Source organism: Dromaius novaehollandiae, chromosome 15 (assembly GCF_036370855.1).
Source record: "Dromaius novaehollandiae isolate bDroNov1 chromosome 15, bDroNov1.hap1, whole genome shotgun sequence".
NCBI classification, from domain to species: domain Eukaryota; kingdom Metazoa; phylum Chordata; class Aves; order Casuariiformes; family Dromaiidae; genus Dromaius; species Dromaius novaehollandiae.
The window spans coordinates 20057141-20079840 of NC_088112.1; the positions used below are offsets into that span (position 1 = coordinate 20057141).

At 57.7% G+C, this 22700-nt stretch overlaps 1 protein-coding gene across 5 annotated transcripts in view; it reads right to left on the bottom strand.

Annotated features, from left to right (window-relative positions):
* JADE2 (jade family PHD finger 2) overlaps positions 1-22700 on the bottom strand; it is a 49391-nt gene that overhangs the window by 17960 nt on the left and 8731 nt on the right. For all 5 annotated transcript variants that reach the window (XM_064521122.1, XM_064521125.1, XM_064521123.1 and 2 more), the window contains 5 exons: positions 20813-20970; positions 8358-8527; positions 3238-3449; positions 1325-1492; positions 676-792 (listed from right to left, as the gene is read on the bottom strand). In XM_064521122.1, the coding sequence (XP_064377192.1) occupies positions 676-792; positions 1325-1492; positions 3238-3449; positions 8358-8527; positions 20813-20970 (825 nt within the window). The remainder of the gene's footprint in view (positions 1-675; positions 793-1324; positions 1493-3237; positions 3450-8357; positions 8528-20812; positions 20971-22700) is intronic.

Here is a 22700-nt window from a genome sequence, read left to right on the forward strand (position 1 = left end):
ATTTCAGGCCCGAGGGATTGCTTTTAAATAGCTCCCTTTAAAGTATTTAAAACGAAGGCAGTCACACAAACACGGTGGAGCCTGCAGATCTCCTATCCTACCACCCTGCTCAGCCAGCCAGCTCCTCCTCACCAACCTACGTGGCAAACGGGAGGAAGCACGGGACCGCAACGAGCGGCAGGCACCCTGCGTGCAAGCTCGCGGGCCTCTGAGACCAGCGAGGGCGAGCGAGTCCCGGAGCGTCTCGATTTCCCCAGACCAGGGAGGTTCCACATCTAACCGCACTGCTGCGTGAAACCCTCGGGCTTTGAGCCCCGTGGGGATCTCATCTCTCCGGCAGCTGCTCCGAGCCTTGCTGTCGGAGGTTCCCGACTTCAAACCAAGGTCGTTTTCGGTCTCGGTAATTACAATGTCACTACAGCAACATCGCTGTGTTATGCAAAGAAAGTTAATCGAGATTCTCAGCACTCAGTACATTAAATAATTACAGACAACAACATCTGATGATGCCTGATTGGCGCTCGTGCTCCCCGCCGGCAGGTTTGTTCTGTGCCATGGACTTAGAACAGGAGGAAACCTTGGCCAGATCGAGTCCACCGAGGACTCGAGACTCTCCGGTGGCTAATACAGGCGCAACCGAGGAGGCCCGAGCGTCCTCGGCGCCGGGTCACCTACCTGGATACACGTCCCAGTGCACTCCTTGCAGAGACTGCAGGACAGAGCCCATCTGCTCGCCGGGATGTGGGAGATCTTCGTTATGGGTTCCATTTTTTCAGGACATCCAATGCTAACCTGGCCACGAAGCAGAGGACACGCTGTCAGTACCGCTTACTGGCATCAATCTCCTATAAAGCGATGTCTGCGGCAGCCAGAACGAGGGGCGCAATTTTTGTAGGTTATTTTTCAGGGTTACTTGTAATTTGAAAAAACCCAACCCCCAACCCAAACCCAGAAATAAATATGGATGAAATGGAAGGAAAAATTTGTGTTAGGGGACAACAGTGCTGCGTCCTCTGGATTAATTTGTCATTCGGACACTGCTGAACATCTCAGCTGGGTGCATAAAACGAGCTTTACCCGTCCCAGGTAGGTGCCGTGAACGTCCTTCATCCCTGGGCAGCAGCCAAGGACCCTGTGCTGCCCTTCCCTCTGCACAGCCCCATCTTTCTCCTGCATCCACCCGTCTCCTAATTTTGGGTTTGGGTGGCTCTGGGGGGCTCGGGAGCTGAACTCCTCCGGCTCAGCGCCCAGCCCCACTGCCGGCCGTGCCCCCCGGTGCGCCGTGCCCCCCCTCACCCGGCCAGCGGGCCGCGCGGCCCCTTACTTCAGGTATCCATAAGGCACAGCTAACGTGGACCCACTTCGTCCCGCTGCGGGTGGGCTTGAGGGCCCCCCCTCTCTTGGGGCACAGCAGACACTTCGGCTGGACGCCCAGGGCGCAGGTCCGGCACAGCCAGCTCCCGATGGGGACCTTCAGGATGCCGTAGCAGGCCTGCGCGGACACGAGCGGGGCGGCGTTAATCCCGGGCCACGCTTCCCCGAAAAGCCCCGTCCCGCCGCAGCCCTGGCCCCGCTCCTGCGCTTGCAAACGCGGCTGCCCATCACCGCGGCGTCTGGGCACCACGATAGCAACCAGCAGAGCTAAAGCAGCCCCACCACGGCAGCCAGTTTACGTCCTTGCTCCCTTCCTAATTTTTCCATGCATCCTCACGCCCTGTCGACAGGCTTTGCGAGCTGCAAGAAGCAAGCGGGCAGCGAGACGCGCATTTCAGCGCCTCGTCCCACGCGGCCCGAGAAGGACGAAACGCTGCGCCGAGAAAACCACTTAGGTAAATCGGGGCTGAAAAGCCACAATGCCATGATTGAGAAAGATGGCCACATTGGTTAAAAATGGTTTAGGTTAAAGAGGAAGTGAAAACGAAGGTAGAAACGAGTGAGTATGACTCAGAAGCAGCCAGGAACCCTAAAGAACTGGAGAAGAAACCTACGGACACGCGGACAAACCCCCGGCCAGGGCAGCCGGAGCAGCACCGCGCGGCTGGTTTCATCGCGGTGCCGGTGGCGGCTGCAGCAGCGCGGGGACGGGCGAGCAGGGCTGCGGGATGCCCAGCCCCGGCCTCGCCGCAGGGAACGGGAACGCGGTGGCTCTGGGACCTGACCGGGGGGCTGGAAGTCGGAGATGGGCAGTTCTCGTGCTAAACCCAAACGCACACTTGAGACCTGATTCTGCGCTCGCTGCAAGCGATGGAAAAGCTCCTGTTTCTTTTAATGGCCTCCAAATCCAGCCGTCAAAACCCTCCTGGATCGTCCTGGTATTTTGTGGGATCTGATTCACCGATGGAAACGGTTCAAAACACCCACCTGCCTCGACTATACATATCTCAGAGGCTCCCACCCCCAGGAAGCGCTGATGGAGGAGCTGCCTGGAGGAGCAGCAAACGGATCCCTCCGGAGAAAAGGCAGAAAACTGGGATGCAGGGGGGAGCGGAGCGCGGCTGCCTCTTGGCTCCAGCCCTCCCCAGCCCGAGCGGCCGGTGCGGATTGCGGCACGCTGCCCCGCCGCGGGACGGAAACCCCGCACGCGAGGCCACGCCGCTGGAGATGGAAGGGCCTTATGCCACCAACGCAACCCTACAAGGCCACTGTCATGGACGAGGTGGGAGGAAAGACCTGCCCGCCCGTCCCGCTCGCTAGCGCGGGGTTGCAGACTAACGTCCTTCCCATCCCAGCACCAAGGGTCCCGCACAGGACTGGTCTCTCCTCAATGCTGCAGATCCCTTGGCAGCAGCTCAATACGGAGAAACGTGGCAGGGAAGAAGGGTGAGAACGTACATTCCACGTACGTTAATGGAAGAGGAGGCAGGAAAAGTCACAGGGATGACAGAGTAAGAAGGAGGGAGCAAAGCAAGAACGCGGGAAACCCTAGGGAAGTAGTGTTCAACCTCTGCTGGCATACTGCTCTGTGCTGCGGGAAGGAAAACACGAAAAGCAAGCCTGAAACGACATCAAGTCCAAAAAAAAGACATCATTTGCTATCCAAGGACCACTGAAGAAGTGCTGGGAATCGATCAGAAAAGCTCAAACACTGGTCTACAGTAATTCAGGGATGGGGAAAGCAGGAACGGAGCAACCGCAGAGGAGGAGGTGTAAGGGTAGGACACCCAAAGGCGAGGGTCTTCTCCTCTGCCCCCGAGAGGGACCACCCGCCCGTGGGCCAAGCAGCCCAGCGCCGCTCACCTGGTGCACGCAGACGTTGCACTTGTCGCAGAAGACCATCTCGTTGCCGTCCTCGCCCTCCGGGGAGCGGCACACGTCGCACACCACGTCCTCGTCGTACTCGATGCCCAGGCCCTCCTCCGTCTCGATGGCGATGTTCATGTTCTCGTAGCACGTGGTCTCCAGCTCCTCCAGCACCCTCTCCAGGGTCATCTCGTCCAGCTCTGGCTTCTCTGCAAGGCACGGGAGAGGGGACGGCGCTCGCCTCGCGCCCACCCGGGACCCACCGCCCCGCTCGCGGACCCGCCTTCGCTCTGCGCTGCACCGCGGGGACATTTTAGAATTAGGAGGCAAATCCACGGCGTCGATGAGATCTGTGACTCAGGAAACGGCTGCTTCCAGCCGGGGATGCAGTTTATGTTTCATAGACAGCAGCAAAATATTGCTGCTGGCTGAGAGGAGAGAAACCCATTGAGCTGAACCAAGGCGGATAATTAGGTCTGACAGTTTAAACGGTCGCGGAGACAAGTTCTGCAGAGACGCGTTCTGCAGCGAGGGCTCAGCCGCGCTTTGGCAACGCAAAGTCAATGCCTTAATTGCGGAGACTGTGAAAATCAACCCTTTTAAGGCCAATTAAATGGAACTGAAAACTGAAGCCAAAGGCTGAGACTGAGGACAAACGTGTTTTTTCCCTGCGTGGCTTCACAGCAGCCCAAAGGTCAGGCCCAGGGCGGGCTCGTGCCCACCGTGTTGCTTTTTGCTCTGCCTGCGCTGGGGTCCTTGGTGAAAACACGCGGCAGAGACGCTTCACCAGAGCTTCATCCCAAGGGAGCACCGGGAGCACGAGGCCAACCCCAGGAGGGGAGCGTGGTGCATCCCTCAGCCAGCAACACGACCGGTGCTGCTGGAGCAAAACAGGTTTCTTTATCGCAGGAGACCACCACAATTTCGGAAAACGAGGAGAGCAGCGCCGGCACTGCCAGCGAGAGGAACTGCAAACTGCTCGTCTCGAGGTTTTCCTCCTTTCTTGCCACAAGGCAACAAGAGGCAACGTCGGATTTATAAACAGAGAAGGAAAAAAGGCTGGAGGGAGTATTAGTATTAAGCAATTAATAATTAAACGAGAAATTTTCCGCTCTGGGCTTCTCCTGAGCCACGGTTGGAAGTCCCTGTCCCGGGCTGAGCGCTGGGTCCGGGCCGCCGTGCAGCAAGCGTCTCCCCCGCCGGCGGGGAGCTGCCCGGGAGCTGCCCTTGCCGAAGGAAAGGCAGGAGGGCGGCTTTCCGCAGGAAACCTAAGCCCGACCTGCCGCCGGGGTCGGCACCCCGCCGGCACCCGCACGGTTCCCGTTTCACTGCAAGTGGAAAGCAACCCCTGGGACCGGCAACCGATCTTCCTCCCCGCCTCCGCTCCCGCGCGCTCCTCGCCTGCTGCGCCAGCCCGTGAATTTTTCATGGCCAGCGATACCCCGCCGCCGCCAGCTCGACCCTTGGGAGAAAGCACCGACGCCGAAATACAGACCCTTCCCCGCCAGCCTTGCTCCCGCTCCGTTCGGAGGGAGTTACACCGGGAGCCCCCGCGATTGATGGGGACGGAGCGATTAATCGCTTACGAAGCGCTGAACAACGGGGCCTGGGGGTGAAGTTCTCTGTCCATTTATGCTCCATTTATCTCCTTCTGCATCATATAAAGTTACTGCTATTAAACGCCATTCATAAAATTGTCATCTTTTTGGCTGGGAAAAGGCTATCCGTATCGATCGTGGCCGGCCAAATAGCGAAAACAAAAAAACGCTCAACCACAACATTCCCTGTGCTGTAATGCAAGAGTAACACCACTATTTTCCCTGCGGAGCGAAGTGCAAAGACTCAGATGCTGATCTTGGCTACACTGAACAAATCCAGCTGCATCAATCCCGGGACTAAGTCCCGGCTCACAGCCCTGCGCCCAGGAACATCCCCAGACATACGGACTCTGAATGCGGACCGCGGAAAAGACACTTGTACGGGGTTAAGGTATGCCAAGGTCTTGTATGAAACTGGAAAAGCGGCTGGAGAAACGCAGCTTTTCTGCGTGCCCGCAGAGGACAGGCAGCAGAGCTGGCACCACGGCACGCTCCTCTGCGGGTCTGTCTGGAGGGACATGGCCAACAGCGAGAAGTTCGTCTTCATGCCAATATAACCACTGGGGATGGACTTCATGCTCAGAACACCAACGAAGGAGGAGAAGGCTCTGTGTCCCACTACGCCGTGCAGAAGACCGCCCATCTCCTCTTCCCACGCAGTTTAGCAGCGAGCACGCCAGCGACGGCTGGTTTTGACGTGGATCCCTGCCGAACGTCCACCTGGGCCCATCACAGACCGACGAGGTTCAGCACCTCTCACGGGAGCAACCAGAACTTTTGGACGTGGCTTGGCACCTCCACGGACCCGTGGGTCTTCCAGGCTTCACCCACCCCTGGGCATCAGGTGCCTCGTCGGAAGCGATGAGGGACAAGTCATCCCGTGGAGACGGACCCAGCAGAAGGCAGCACCCGGGCCACAGCGGCAGAGGAGCCTCCTGGACAGCACCTCGGGGTGCTGCCACCGTATCCCCCGCACAGCCGCGGAGATGATGCCCTGCATCCGCTCTTCCCTGGGAAGCAACGCTCCCGAGAGCTGGGAACGCCGCGAGCACGCCAGCTTTCGCCCCGAGCCAGTACACGGATGGGGAAGACAGGCTCGATCCGCCCATCCGTGCCCACCTGGAAACACCAAAGCCACGCGGCTTGTGCAGGAGCTGGTGTCGCTAGGCTGGCTCTGAACCCAGAGCGTCCGCTTTGCAACAGCCATCAGACATGTTTCTTCACACGACACCACTCTCCATTATAATTATTTTTGCAATACCGTAATTTATGTGGCATGAAGGAGCAATATTCCTCTGCTAAATGAATTCTCAGCTATTCCTTACTCCGGTTTGAGCCTACTTGCTGCGCTGGGAGGAAAAAAAAATAGCTGGAGAGCCACCTTCCACAAAACGGAGACTATTTCTGACTAAACTGTGCTCCACTAAAATCAATTTACTGAAACAATAAATCCTTTTACCCTGCGGAGTGTATCTGGAGATAAAACAGCTCATGAACAAACCATCACGGGGACTGCAGGCTGTGCCATTAGCTGGTGCACAAGCCATAAACCTCAGGATCTATTTTCCAGTAAAAATACACACAAACAAACAAAATTACCACTCCTTCCTTTTTGGAAATAAAAAGCACTTGGGAGAAGATGTAGACGCGTCTGCTATCGTCTCCGAGTACCGCAGAGCGCAAGGCCATAAGGTCCCTGCCGGGGGTTCAACTCCAGCTCAGACTCCGGCTCTTGGGATCCCTCGGACGAGCCGCGTCGGAGCCATTCGCTCGGGTTCCTCCTGCCCCTTCCTCCCCTCCTGGTCTGCAAAGTCCCAGCTCACGTCTCTCCGCACCCTTTGCGGAGGCCGGGTGACGACGGATAAAAGCTAATCGATCGCTACAGGTCATTCTGGAGGCCACCAGCTCAACAGCTACCGGTAACCAGTTACCTGCAGGAATACAGAAATCCTTCCTGAGCATCCGTAACCCAATTCTGAGCATCCCTAACCCAAACGGCCCAGGCCTGCAACACGCCTGGAAGATGCAGCAATCGTACATTCATCCTTCATTATTTATAAACGGACCCGTAACGTAAAGCACGACCGATAAAATAAACAGCAACATGCAATCTGCACATGAGCCGAACATACGCAGCGAAACTTCGAGATATTCTGTTACAAACACAGCCTGCTAATGCACTTAAAGATTTACAGGAACCAATTATCACCCTTTCTGCCACCCACCGACATCAATTATTGCTCAAATTTAAGATGATGACAAAATGTTTTAGAAGGCACTTTATAATCCCCGTCTCTCTCCGGTAACGCTCCGCGCCGACAGCGCTGTCCTGGAGCACCGCTGATGAAAGCGCGTCCCCCAGCCCGCAGCAAAGCCCGGGACGGTGCTGCAAAGCACCGCAATTACTGCAAGGGGTTTATGCAAATGGCAAAACAACAACTTATTATTTTAACCGCTTCTGCGCTGATTTGCATCACTTCTCCCTGGAGACCGCGGCAAGCCCTCCGGCTCCGGCGGGAGAAGCCGTGGTGGGCACACAGGAACCGCTCTGACCGCCCGGCTTCGGTCTAGGGGACACCCGGGACCGGACGCCCGCAGCTGCATCGACTCCAGCAGCGTTTGCAGCAACCGCGTTAGGTTTCGCCGCGCGTTTATGGGGGGGCCGACGGCTGCAAAGGGACCCCGCAGCCTCGGCCTTGGGAGGCTCTCCAGCCCCAGCCTTGCCATTGCTTTGGATTTGTGGAGACTACAAAATACAGCATGAAATCTTAATAATCATCGCACCACAGCAACCCGCACCCAACAGGGGGTGGAAAATCCCTCCGGAGCCTGGCAGGACTACAGACCCGAGCTTTGCCGCCAGCAAACCTGCCCAGCAGACCATGCCGAGCAACAGCACCAACAGGCAAATTCCCAGTCCACTAACTTGCACTTAACAGAAATGCACTAAAGGATTTGAAAAACGTGTGCTGATACAACAGAGCAGCAACGCAGGCAACATCACGCTGTGATATTTAAAGACGACCTAGAAGGAGAGACAGCCCAGGATCAGCATTCCTGAGAATCAGACATTTTGACTAGGAAATCCTCTTTCCTCGGACTCCATCTGTCCAGCTGGCGACATCTGTGAGCTCTCAGATCTGCCCAGGCAGGGGAAGAGGAGCCAGGGTCACTGTGCCCATCCTGACCAGACATCTCCTCCCGCGGCACAGATGCTCCAGGGAGCAGGACCGGAGATGAGGCTGGTCCTGCTGTCGGAGCACGGTGACGAGTGCTCTGGAGTCCATCAGGTCTTCTGCAAACCAGATTCCTGCTCCATGGGGGAAACTGCACTACTGCTGCAGTCATCTGGTTTGCCCCGCTCTTCTTGCACCGGGTCCCCAAGCCCCCGAGTGAGCGAGAGGCACCGAGACGCACTCAGATCCTGCGCTGTGGCCTTTCAACTTTGGTTCCACATCATCACCTAATGCCCACTCAACACGCACCCCAGGCAAGCAGAGACATCTCAGCAAGACTTACCCATCTCCTTGAGCTCCATATTAACGAGTTCCAACCAGCAAGCATCAAGCTCATCCAGGTCATAGCGGCTCACGCCCTGCAAGTACGTCCTAGTCGCTTCCGAAATCTCACAGACAGGCGGGCTGCTCGGCGAAAGCTGCGAAGGCGAGTGCTCCAGCTGGGGCATGATCCTGGAAGAACAGAAGGAAAGGCTGAGAAAGAGTTACGGTTTGCAAAAACACAGCCAGCTGGCTCAGCAAGATCAAAGGGCTTTCATGGGCTCAACACGGTCCGTAGCGCCTCAGACGCTTGGAGAATCAGAGCTTGGACACCTGGACAAACATTTTCACAGAGGCTGCTGGTTCCGGATACCCTATTCAGTGGTTCGATTTGGGATGCGTTAAAACAGCCTGATTTTCAGAAAACACCGAGTATACCCGTGGCTGTCATTTCCCTCTTCTGGTTTCTCAAACCATCTGTGAAAAGCTGGACACCCTCATTATCACAGTTAACTCATTAAAACCTCATAAATCATTCTTACACACATGAAACACCAAAAAAGACTAATTCTTTGCCTTCACAGAGACGTTGCACAGCTCTGGCTGCCTCAGCTCAGCACTGATGCAAGACGCTACACCACCAGCGCTGGCTGATACAACATCACCGAGACCTACACCGGGAGGGAGGAACGCGCCTGATGGAAGCGGCGCTCCATCCCCGCATCCGTGCTGGGAACCAGCCGGCGCAGGCCGGTCTCCCACTCGCCTTGTCCCTAATCTCGTGGAAAATCTCGGTGTTGGAATGACTAACCTTGCAGCTACGCCGGGGACACCGCGTTCCTTCACAGCAAAAGCTAGTGCCGCCTGGCCCCGGCTCCTGTTGAGCCATCGCAGCTCCCGAAACACTCGCTACAGGCCATCAGGAGGCACATGGGACATCGCAGGGGACTCTGGTGACACTGGCTCCCTACGGCAGCACGCCAAACCTCCTGGGTTATCCAGCAAGCCCGGGATCCTTGCCGCTGCGGGTGGCCGCTCACCCGGCTCAGCGCGTGGAGGTGCCCAAGCAGCGCAGCAGCACCCAAGGGCACCCGCTGGATCCTCCTCCTCCTCCAACCGAGCGGAGAAGCAGGGGGTAGAGGAGGCAGCTCCCAAAGCGCTACGAAACCAGCAGTATCTAGTTCCTCAAAAAGGAGCAAAGAGCCTCCAGGGTAGCAACTCGATCGCGCCCAGCCCACGGCCAGGAGAGGGTCTGAAAAGCCAGAGGCTCCTTCCACGGGGGGAAATTACTGCTCCCCGCCCGTAATCCGGGCTGCACGACGGCCACCGAACGCGAGAAAGGAGGAAAGTTTGTTGTGCGCCAGGGCAAACAGGACACGGCACCAAAACAAACGGCTCAGGCTTATTTTTTTGGGAACAGCATTGATGTCTTAAAAGCAAAAAAAACCTGTAAAACCAGAAAAACATCCAAATTTGACTTTGATAAATGCCTGCTTTTCATGGGCTGAGAGTTTGTCCTCTCCACGACGTCCCGGAAAAACGCGCCAGATGCGAGAGCGGAGCACGGCCCAGCGGCACGATGACGACAGCAGCTCTCGGTAGCGCTGGTCGGGGCCACCAGCATCCCCCCGCAGAGGTGGACGGCACAACCGCGGAGCCCAGGAGGTGGCATCACCGTGGCTTTCTGTGCAAGCCCAAGCGCGCGCAGCACGAGATGGCCTCAAAGCTGCGGGAGGTCACGCGACGGCCGTTCTCCTCAACTAGAGACGGGGAGCCCAGGTGTCCTACAGGTCCCAGGTGTCCTACAGGTCCCACCATGCCCCCAGCCCGCCCTCACCCCCCTGCCCCTCTCCACGGGTGCAACTGCTGCAGGCCACTTCTCCACGCTCCACGAGATGCTGGCTAGGTTGTAGTCCTTTCTACTCCAGAAGCAGCCTACGCCACTAACCGCTTTCTTTAGCTCCCGGGCTTCTCTGCAGGCTCAGCTGAACGCTGCTACGAAGCAGGGGAATTTGCTTTTACTGGTCGGGGAGTCGGGAGCATCAGCCTCCACCTCCGCCTGCTGCAGTTTATTCTCGTCTACAAATTGGTCCCATGACGCTAATCGCTCCGGAAAGAAAACCGGCATCGCTGCCGCACGCTGGCTTTAATGCTGCATCCCATTCTCCCTAAAAACACACGGATGCTTTTCCAGGCGGACTAACCCATCCCCGTGGGCCTGCGCTCGGCAGGACCCCCTGTTTCCCCGGCCAGGCCACGAGCCACCGCAGCGCAGGCCACGGGCAGGCTGCCCCGGCACGGCAGCACCCCGGCACGCTCGGCGCCGAGCTCCGTCTGGAAGGCTCCGCAACGGGAGCCACGGGGAAGGGAAGACGGGCCGCCTCCTCCGCTACAGACCTCCTGCACGGGAAAGGAACAGGCGCTGCTGTCAGCTCCCCTGCGCGTCTTGACCCGACGGCCGCGTGCGCGACGCTCGCACGTGCAGCCGTCCCCCGGTCTCCGCCTCGAGGTGCTCCATGGTGGAGCAGCAAGACGAACCCTGGAGCTTCCCCAGACCCGGCCGCGCGGCCTGTTTGCTGTCCTGCCCGCAGCCACGGCCGCTACAGCGACTTCCAGAGCCGCCAGCTGGAGTGGCAATAATTCAATTGCTTGGAGAGGAAAACATCGAGAAAGGCTTTTTGCAGCTTTGCCAGTGACTTGCTGCGTGATCTTCAGGAAACCCATCAGCCTCCTTCGCCTTTAGTCTCCCCATCAATGAACTGTAAAGACAGACATGCCTGACGACCCTACAGACATCCCTACAAATCCCAGTGCGGGGCCTGAAAAACCCCTGTGAAAACACCAGCTGCCAGAGAGCCTCCAGGTTTCCCAGAGAGCTCGCTGTGATCTAGGACAAGGCTCACGGATCCAGCAAAACCTGTATTTAATGCAGACAGCAGTAGTAACACAGACACCAAACATGCTCCTACCAAGCTGCAGGACTTCAATCTACAGAGCTCCCAGCCCCGAAAACGCAGAGGAGTCGCTGGTGCAACGTGCCTCGGTCCAAGAGGAGCTGAAACTCTCCTTGCCCTGAACCCGGGTCCTGGGGAGCCACACAAAGCATCGGGTCCCTGGCAAGTCGCTAGGCGAGCTCGGCACAGCGGTCCTACAGGAGAAAGCTCAAAGCTGTTGAGAAAAAGTCCTGCAGCTGCAATGGAGGTTTGCTGGAAAGAGATGCCCGAGCAGATAGAGGGAACCACGCTGCACGCTCGGCCGCAAGCCTTTATTAATCCTAGTTATATAACTTGCTTACCGACCAGCCAGCTGCAACAGGTGATGCTTTGAAATATGGCCAAGCAGGGAGGCTCGGGGGCTGGCCTGGGACCTGCAGGACACCAGAGCCTCTATTTTAGCCTGGCATGAAAGCGCAAAGCTTCATGTGGCGTGCACACACAGGAATCAGTCCTTTCTTCTCTCCAGTCTTACTTTCTGCCCTTTCGTCCTTGTCTGGGGCTGGGGCGCTGGCAGGGCAGGTGCCCCACAAGCGTTTCGGGACAGCAGGACCCCGGGTCACTGCTCTGCCGTAAGGGACACCACAGCGGAGCAGCGTGGGCAGAGGCGTGCAGAGGAGACGGGGCTGATTCAGCGCCCAGACGTGCACAGCTACTTGCTTAGGGACATGGTTTTCCAAAAATTGGCAAAATACCCATTGCTCACCCTCGGCCAGAGCCGGCGGAGCAGCCACTCTGCGCCCTGGCGTCTCTCTCGGCTTGGGGGAGAGCCCACGGCACCTCCCCGATCACGGTACCAACGTGGCTCGCTCTGCCACGGCACGCATTTTTCTTTTTTCTCCAGAAAGAAAGCAGGAGTCAAGCTCTTAATTACCTCAATTACCAGTTTTCCTGTTTCCTTTTATCTGTGTCGAAGGCTCCTATTGGCCTGCTTAGAAAATTTTCCTCCTTTTTGCAGGAGAAGAGAAAGTACCGAGCGTGCTGCTTCGGCGGGACCGGGAAACGTCACAGGCCCTGGGTGACTCATCTCAGGAGAGAGCAGTACTTAAAACGAACCAAAACGGGAAGGTGGGCAGAGGATAAACAATGCCAAAGCGGGAAATGAAAACATTGCAGAAACAAATGCTGTGGCCTAAAAGTGACTAGGTAAAATATAGGTGCATTAAAGAAAATCATTGCCCAATTGGAGTGACATGAAGGTTTTCTTCGTGTCAAAAAGATCTTTACAAAAAATAAAAATCGAGCAGGAACCTCCTGGCTGGACCCTAAAGTTTTACTGGCATAGAAAGCCCGTGTGCTTGCATTAAAGTAACAGAGCAGAAGGACCTGAACAGAGCGGCTCCCCAGCACCCTCGGGAGCAGGGTCCGCTGCCTCCCCCGAGGATCAGCGGTCGTCCACAACCAACGGGCAACTTCTGGTAACGACCCTGTGACTGGCGGGACCCTGCTCCCACCTCACGACGCCCTCCCGGCGCTGCCCGGCTAGCTGGAGCCCAGAGCGAGACGCCAGAGGCTGCCTGCGATGCTGACGACGGGCGAGTCCGACGCTCCTGGAAGCCTCCAGAGCCGGTGGAGGAGCGAGCGGAGGACGCACCTGGCTGCTGACCGACACAACCAGCCCTCTGACCGCCCAGACGGCACCGTTCTCGCTCCAGGAAAGCGCATCCCGGGGAAATGCTCCTCGGGTGAGCCCCCAAAGGTCCGTGAGCACTGCTCCACCTCCAAACCCCCATGGCCACCACCTGCCATCGCCTCCTCCGAGTCCCCAGCAGAGCCCCACCAAACCCAGCCCTGCAGGAAAGAGGAGGTGCTGGAAAGAAAGGACCTGTCCCGGCTGCGGTGTCCTCGAGGGAGGACAGGGCAGGGATCTCAGCAGCATCTGCTGCATCTCAGCACCTTCGCTGAGCGCCCGCGTGCAGAAGACCTACAACCCCGGGACGAGCTATTTCCTTCCGATCTACAGCAGCCCTGGGAGGGCCGGTGCGGCACGGCCGGTCACACAGCTCCACGCTGCCTAGACAGAACGACACGGTTTTTTCCACGTAAACAGCACTGAGCTCATGCCAGAGGTGGGAAGGAGCCGCTGGGCGACGGACAGGGCTGACTCACCGCGGGAGAGGCGGACCGGCGCGGGCAGGGCAGGAAACCTCGGCGGGAAGGGTCAGCGCGGGGCGCGGGCGGCCACAAGGGAAGCCCCCCCCCCCGAGACGAGGGGTGAAAGCATGGCTGCTACCTCGGGTCCTGCTGTGCAACACAGCACCGCGATGCTTCCCCGAACGCTCTTCCAGCCGGGACCTCCTGGTGGGACCCCAAGTCTTTCCCATCATAGCTGCTGGTGAGGGCTTTGCCGCTCAGGTGTCACCACCAACGTCTGCAGCTTACAAGCAGCCGCTCCACCAAAACAAGCGGAGAAACGACGGTGGAGTGGCTCTCCGGCCCCCCGGGCAAGGGCACTGAGGAGGGAGACCAGGACACCCAGGCCGTTTCCTCTGCTCCCATCTAAACCACCTTCCTTCCCAACCGAGCCCTCCTTACAAGTGTCTTCTTCCTCCTGCAAGTGGCTTGAAGGACCCCAATTACCCTGCAGGTGTGTTTAGTCCTCTATTTACCCAACTCGATAGAGACACGGCATTTAAAAGAAGTCCATCTCAATCAGCAGCTTATTTAAACAAGGGGCTGAAAATTGCGATCAGCCTAAAAAGCACAACAAACCTGAGGCCATTAGCGTAAGAGCGGGTCTCAAGGGCCCTTCAGGAGCAGTAAGTGGACCCCAGGACTCTCGAGGATTGCACGTATTCCCGGCAAAGATTATATGTTAATAAAAAACACTCAGCAAATTCCCATGGTTAATCAGCTCTGCAAACTGAGCGCTTCACTTGGCTAAAGGGAGAAGGCATTTTCCCTATATGCTCCCTTTTAATGTACTGGATAGAAATAATAAATAATCCCATACAGCGTTTCTCTTCTGCAAATACTTAATTTTAGCACAACAAAGGCTTGAGCCAGTCATCGTTTCTTTACCTACATTCCAGTCTAAATTGGTCCTGTCCAGTGTCCATAAATAAATCAGCTTAGGAAAGTCAGTGGAAAGATAACCCTGCCAGCAGCCTTCGGCGGACGCCGATACCGCTCTGAGTGCCAGGCCCGCACGAGGGACGTCTCTGCGGCGCGCTCCGACTTCCAAAAGGCGTTCTGCAGTTTAAAGGGACGATTTCCATTTTCCGTTTATTAAAATAGTGTTTAGCAGGCCATTCGGACCAGATGCCCAATCTTCTTATGAAGTTAAGCTAATAGGTTTTATAGACGTTATTGCTACTCTATAGCGAGCAGGATTTAAGATATCAGAAAAAGAGGCCGACGACACAGGGGAAAACGGCAGAAACCACAGATGCTGGCAAAAGGGTAGCAGCAATGATAGCTGCAGCACCCCCAAACCAAACTTCCCAACCCTTCGCATACCCAGGCCCAAACTTCTGACCAGCGTTAGGCCTCCTTATTCCACTTACAAGGCTTCTATTAAAGTCTGTAAAAACCACGAGGCAAAAATCATACCCCTAAGGCTCAGTGCAGAGAAGAAAGAAAGCCAAGAAGATATGTAATCAGGCAGATTTTAAATTAACTGGCCTGATTTTAAAAATGCAGACGAGTTAAGCAGACTAGCTGCCCAAATAGCCTAAAAGCAGGGATGGTGCACTTCACCATCCTCCTCCTCCTCCAGTGGAGATGCTCTGCACAGCCCTGCAGCGGCACGGCAGCCGCCGGCACCGGCGACCCGAGACGCAGGGCAAAGCCCCGGGCTCGTGCTCTCCAACAGCACGGGAGCATCCCCGCATGCTGGGTGCATCGCGGTTCTCCTCGGCGTTGCCGGGCCGTTTTGCGCAGAAAAGCGGCAGGGACCCCGGGGCCGCACGTTCCCATCCGGCAGCTTCTACTGCTGCATCCCCAGATTGCAATTAACGGGTGCAATTTGGAAAAGCACCATTCCCCCCCCATCCCCTCGCCTAAAGCCTCCTCTAGGAGCAGCCCGTACCGGCGCAGGTCCGTCCCGGCCTTCGGAAGGACATAATCCCCTACGGAGGGACCGATTCACAAGCGATGGCTGGAAAAGCCAGGGAGATGCTCCAAGTGTGGAGGCACCTGAAAGCCGGGGAGATGCTCCAAGCGCGGAGGCTTCTTCAAACAGAGAACGCAGGTTGCTAAAATTTTGCTCGTTCCCACTTAATTAAGTAACATGCACCTGGGAAGCGCTCCCAGGAAAGCCAGGGACACCCGAGCATACGTTCGCTTGAAATAAAGACAAAAGCCCCGTTGCTTCTCCATGCAGCTGAAGCCAAGCTACCAACATTAAAGCATCTGGAATTAATTATCCCGGCCAGATAATGTTTCCACAATTATTCCAGTAATGCAAACAGCTCCACTTTTATTTGTATCCACCTACTAATGGAGAACAGAGGAGGGTTTTGCAAGAGCTCTGCACCTGCCGCGGCGCCGAGCCCGTCCTCCCCGCGCTCGCTGCTGCAAGGCGCCGCTCCCGCCGCGCTCCATCCAGTATAAACCACAGCCATCCCCAGGGAGAGCTAGCAAACACTTAAAATAAAAATCACAGCGGCCCGATGCAGCAAGCAGCAGCTCAGCGAGCAGCTCGGCACCCGGCTCTGCAGCTCGCGCAGGAGGGGTCAGCAGGGACCCGGTGGCGGTGAGCAGGACGGTCCCGTGCCCACGCCGTCGTTCTCGCGACAGCGTTTCTGCCAACGCCGCTGCCACGGCCGAGTTCATGCTCGCAGGGGTTGTGCCTCCCTGTTGCCACAGCACTTTCTGTTTTCTGTTAAAACAGGGCCACAGCAAGGACGCGAGTGCAGATCCGCAAAGCCAAGCGGAGCTGGGAGCCCTGCCAGCGAGCGGGAGCCTTCCCTCGCGTCCTGCTGCGTGCAAGCACGCGGGAGAGCGAGCGCACGGCACACGCCAGCGCCTTCGCGCGAGGCCACGAGCCGCCCCGGGGCTCCCGGGGCCGGGAGGACGGCACGCTGGTGTCCTCAAATCATCAGGTAAAGAGCCAAAACCCCTACGGGTGCTCACGGGCACACGTAGGTGCCATCGCTGCATGGGTTACGCTCGCTGCCAAGCGAGCCCAGACCACGGCGCGCGCTGGATGCGGCCGACGGACGTGGCATTTGGCACCGCGGTGGCTTTGCTGTCACCCCCAGCAGCGGTAAGGACCAGAAGAGCTTATCGCTGCCACTGCACGACTGCGGGAGAGCGGCCAGCGTCTGCTGAGGCTGCGGCACCCACGGCCTGCCCGGATGCCCCGGGACCCTGTAACTGCCCGCGGCAGCTCCCTGACTCTGCCTGCTCAATCCTCGCACTCGGACCACGCGGAGATGCTCCACGGTCGCACCCAGGGCCTGCCTGCGTACCCCGCCTGCCCCGGGCGCTGGAGGGGGTCCGGGACACAACAAACCCATCTCCAGCACCTCCGAGGAGCACAGGCTGGTGGCACTGGCCTGGGTCTGGGGAGCCAGGACGTGACAAACCCATCTCCAGCTCCTCTGCGGAGCATCGGCTGATGGCAGCAGCCCGGGAGCAAGGCCAGCTTGTCCTCACCCGGCTCTCGGCCAAAAGCTCCGCACCTCAGTTTAGCCGTTGGCGAGATGGCTGGTACGGTGAGCGGCTCATGCAGGGGCTGCAAGGCTGACTTGTGCTCCCGTGAAGCCTGTGGAGACCCTCCAGCAACGGGCTCCAACAGAAACATGTTGCACTGTCACCACTACCTGGATCTGCCGGAGCAGGAGATGCTGAGGTGTCTCAGCAACGCGCGACACCCCGCCAGGCCAGTTCCCATCGCAGGGGAAACTCGCTTTAGCTGCTCATTTCCCCGCTCTCATTCAGCTGCCCGGGCGGCCCCGACAGCACCCAGGCGCCCGGCCAAGGCAGGCGAGGATGCGAGGTCCCAGCCAGGTGACACGAGCCGAGAGATGCTCCTCTGCCCCCAGCGCCGTCTGCGCAGCGGCACTGCAATTCATGCTAGCCTACAAAGGACCGCGGGTTTAAGGTGGCTCCCAGCTAAGCCGCTTCCAGGCGGCTGCTTTCTGGGGAAAGCATTCCTTAAAATAAAGCTCCTTCCCGCTGCCTCACCCACAGCTTTGACATTTGAGAGCTCCAGAAAATAAAACGTTTCGAAATCCCATTTTCAGCTTTGGATCCGCAAAACCCAGAGGCAACATGCAAGGAGGAAGAGCTCGTTTCCAAGAGCCCAGCCGCGGGATGAGAGGAGCAGCGCGACGCGGTCCCGGAGCGGGCAGGGACTCCCGCGCCCTCCCGCTTGCTGCTTGCCCACCCCCAGCTCCCCAGCCCAGGCACCCGCGTTCCCCGGGCTAAATATACTCCCCGTTCCTGCTTGCCTCGCTCGCCAGCTCCCAGATTGCCACGTGGTTTCTCCCTCCTCGCCTCCCTCCAGGAATCTGGCACAGAAATAGCTGTCAGGAGCGATGACACCAGCACGAATTAACGCGGGGCATCCGTCCCCCGCGGCCCGAAACCTATGGGCCACGCACACCCCTGCACCACAACTTCACACCTTTGCAATAAGGTGCATTATTTTTTTATATGTATATATATATGCACACACATATAGGTATGTATATATATATGGTGGCACCAACGCTGCTCCCGGGCGGGCGCCGATCCCGGCAGTGGGCAAAGGCATCTCTGCTTCGCTCCTCTTCCGCGCGTGCGGAGAGGCCTCCGTTTGGGGACAAAGTCCTCAAGCTTGGGCTTGGCGGCAGAGGGGCAGCGACGAGCCAGAGCTGCCGGACAGAGATTCCCACGATGGGGCGCGGAGACCCTGAGCACAGGGAACACGCGGGAGAAGTGACATGTACCCGGGTATGGGACAAGAATCGGGACTTTGGTGGCCAAGCCACGAGCGGCAGAGCGGCTCGGAGGACTGCAGAGATGCACGGCAGGGCAGTTGTGTCCATAGGGACAGGCAGGAGGGTATAGCGCTGCGTATGAGCAATATATACACGCCTACTTCATGGCCAGCACACAGCGGGAGACGGAGCACATCCTGGGACAGCAGTGACACGGCAGAAGGGTGGTGCGAGGCCGGGTTTGCTGCCAAGCGTCACCAGGAGCGGACGCTCAGCGGGCAGAGGCACCCAGACACAGGTCACCATGGCATTCGGGGACTTGCAGTGCCTAGGTATCTGCTGCAAAGGCGATACGGCAGGAACCAGCCTGCTTGCAAGTGCTTCAGACGTTTTTTCTTTTTTTTTCTGCTAAAGAACATGTCAAAAAACTAATAGGAGGAAAGACTTTATGACTTGGTTCTGCTCAGCAAGGGAAAACTGACTAAGAACATGCCGGTGCGGAGCACGGAGGTTCACGACGCTCAGCAAGGGCAGAGGGTTTCACCAAACAGGCTGTGGTGAACTTGGGGAACCGGTAAGATCCCAACGGGACCAACGCAGAAACTGTGCAGGAACAACAGCGGCAGTAACCTTCGGCCAAGGCAATACGTATTTTACTATTCCAAAATGCAGGAAGGAATCATGCAAGGAGTGGGAACGAGGTTGAATTACCAAGGACGTGTATCAGCCACATCACAAACGGGATGTATAGGGATAAAACAGATACTGCTAACGAAGCACATAATGAGAAATATTCAGAAAAATATATGAGTCCAAAAAAGAAAAAAAAGAGAAAGAGAGAGTGCGAGAGCAGTATCAGGAAAGGAGCCGACGCACCAGGCAAAGGGAAGCAAGCAGGAGGTGATGGCGAGGGTGCCGGGGCGTTGCTTGCTGTTCCTGGCCAGCCCCGAGGGGGTCGGGGCGACGGGAGGGCTGCAAACGCCGGCAGCAGCGAGCTGGGACTGCTCTCAAGTCAGAGGGAGGATGCAGGAGTTCAGCCGGCGGCACACTAGGAACTGCCGAAACCGCCAGAGCCACCAACAACCACCTTTGAGGAGCCACGGAAGATGGACCAGACCCAGAAGACTGGAAGGCGACAACTGTCTGCCTTTAAAATGCAGAACTCGGAGAAGAATACCAACACACGCAAGTAAGCCATGTCCACGAAAGCCCACAGAAAGCTCAGATAAATGGGTTTGCTCAGTCCGGAGAAGAGAAGACCAAGAGGAGGTGCAACAGCAGCCCTAAAGACATCCAGGAGGGTGGGAAGAGGCCGGAGCATGAGGATGGGGATGGGGATGGTGGAGCCCACCCAGGCTCCCCGTGCACGAGGGCTCGGAGGCGGATGGGTGCCAGGAATGGCCTGTGGGACCTCGCGGCACCCCTGGGCCAGCACGTGCAGAAACCGCGGCACGGGCCGGCGCTGAGCGGGCACCACCGGGCCAAGCCAGTGCTTCCCGGCTGGAAACGACCCAGGGGAAGAAAAACGGAGGGGAAAAAAAAAATGCAATGCATAAGAAGAGGTGTCACATGATGGGCAAATAGTCGCTCAAACACAGCAACCCAGAGGCAGGTGGGCCAGGGCCGCGCGGGCAGGAGCAGCGCCGGCGGCGAAGGCAGAGCCGGGAGGCAGCCCCAGCGCCTGGCCCCGCGCCCCGCCACGGCTCACCCACGTTTCTCTGCCGCCCCAGCAGCTGCTCAGCCGGCTATTTTAAACCCTGTTCCCTGTTTTAAAATAGCCGATGAGACACGGGACTGCACCGATAGACCTTCCCTCTGCTGGGTTCGGGGGCTGTTAGCCGCTTTGGAGGATGCTTGCTGGACTGCTCTTCCTCCAGCCCCCAAACCTCTGCATTCCCGCCCCATTTCCCACACCTAGGAGCGGCTCACGGCGGAAAGACGGACGTTTTTAACGAAGAGGCCGACTCCTGCAGCCCCACCGTGAAGCCCCAGCTCCGGCGCAGCCCTCCCCGGCAGACGTGCATCCACCGCCCACGCCAGGGGCTGACGCACCGCATGCTTCTACGCTGCTTTTCCTAATCCTCCCTCTGGTTTTATCGGGCCTTCTCCAAATTCCCCAGCCACGAGCGAACGCGGAGCCGGCCAGGCTGCTCTCCGCCACCCGACAGAGGCGGTTTTGCAGGAGCGACTTTCTCGGGAAGCAGCCGCCGGCGCTCGCAGGGGTGCCCAGCCACAGAGCCGGCGGCAAGGCTGGACCTCCAAAACCTGCGTTTCTGGCTGCTGAGGCAGCTACGCTCCAGCATATGCATTGCTTGCTTACGGTGGGACTCATCCTTTGCACCGTCTCGCAGGAGCACGGGCCACCGCAGCCACCGGCCACCTCGCCGGCTCCCCCCTTGCATGCACATCCTCAGCCCAGCTTGGTGCTTGCTTCTACCCAGCTCAAGCTCCCGCTCTGCCAGCTGCTTTTACTCCACACTGAAGTTTAGACAGCCGCATAACCCAAATTATCTCGGAGGCTTCTCAAAGCCACAGATGGGCAAAGCCCTGCCAGGTAGCACCACGGCCCGTGCGAGGACCGGGGGAGAGGACAAGCACGGCGTGGCCTCGCTTACCTCACCACGGGCTCCGGGATGGCCTCGGCGCTGGCGGGCACCTGCACGCCCTTCTCCCACTCCTGCCGCCAGGGATCCGCGAGGATGTAGTACTCATCCGGGCTCAGCTGGAACGAGTCGGGGATCTTCATGGCCGTGATCAGGTCGGTACGGAAGACCTACACCGAGAAACCAAGGGCAGTCAACGGGCTGGGCAGAGGCGCGATCCCCAGGCAGGGCGACGCTCCGCTCCCCGCTGCCTCCCAAGGAGCCCGTCACGGCGCGACACGGGGTCCCGCACGGAGCAACGGGGGGAAAAAGTGAAAATAGGCCAGCTCCTGCCACGCACCATCAGTTTTTCCACCAAACAGATATATTTAAAACCACCTCCTCTCCAATCTGATACAGCTATCCCAGGTCCACGAAGGTCCCCAGGTGCCACCGTTGGAGGACGCCTTCCTGCCACGCTGCTCTGCAGCACGCCGGTGGCCACCAGGTTTTTTTTAAATTTCCCCTAAAAATCGCCTTTAATAAAGGTAGCCGCAGTGCTGGACAGGGGCTGAGCTGCTCCCGAGGTACCAGCTTCTGCATTTCTGCAGGAATAGCTGAAAGCAGAAAACACCCCGTTTCTGCTCCAACAGAGATGGTGGGAACAGCCTGCAGCGAGCACCGGGAATGGTGGGAAAAGACACAGTTCAGAGCCTTGGAGAAAACAGCTTGTTTAGTGATTAGGAAAGTGTCAGGTTAGATGGTGATGCACAGCCCTGCTTACACGGCCGGAGCCACGGAGGTCTCAAGGACCCACTGAACCCCCCTCCGCGAAAACCCGCCAGCCCCCGGACGGCAGATCTGCCCGTTCTCCATTTCGCTTCTGGCCCTGCAGAGTCTTCCCTGAATACACCGCGATGAAAAAACCATTCCAAAAAAATCCGCCACGGTAAATAAGGTTTCCCTTCCAGAGGATTGCCTGACAGCAACGACTCGAGCAATCCTGCCTCTTGCAGAATAAAAATAAATCGTAAATGGAAATGGATGACTTCTCCTCTCCACCATCTGCTACCAGCTGAAGTAATGCCGTGCGATGCCAGCAGCGGCACTTGGACGCTGTCTGCTCCCACCACTCTGCCCAAACGCTTCTGCGGCCCCGTCTGCAGAGCTGCGACGGGTCAGGTGTCTTCTTCGGCTGCTCTTTAATCTGCTCGCGGTGTCTACTCTCAAAATGAGTATTGCTCTGCAAGAACTACAACAAACAATACGATTGGGTTTTACAGTTTCAACACAAAAATAAAGCGCCACGGAGAGTGTTTTGGAAACCAAGCCAGCTAGCGTGCAAGAAACTAGACGTGTAACTAAGACCACCGAGACCAGGATTTAGGTCAGCTCATTTAATCCTCAGTCTCAGCTGATAACCCAATTAGAGTTAAACACAAATACATACGCAACCTTGGGACCTCTCTGAAGCGTACCTGAAACCGGCCTCCTCCAGCCACCGCTACCAATATCACAGCCTTTTTACACCGCTCGCTTTGCAACGCTGTTATAGAAAACACAACTTTGGGATCCCTCGCCCAGGCGAGGCTACGCAGGATGGATCCCAAAGGTGCCGGGCACCAAGGTCCCAGGAGAGGGAAGAGAAACCAAAACGTCTGCAGCTCCCCAAACCAGCCCTCAAGAAGCTTCCAAACCTCCAGCAGCAGCTTTTACGGGTCCTCGACCTTCCTCCCCAAGGAGGGAAGGTGCCAACGCCCGGCTGAGCTGCAGGGACAGCAAACCAGTTAGCCCAAACTGGCGTACCACTCGCCCGACCCGCGAGGTTTAACACACCAGATCTTAGCAAAAACCAAGTATTTTCTCCCAGTGCTGTTGCAATGACGGGGTGGGACTGCTCGCGGCTCGGCCCTGGCCCCTG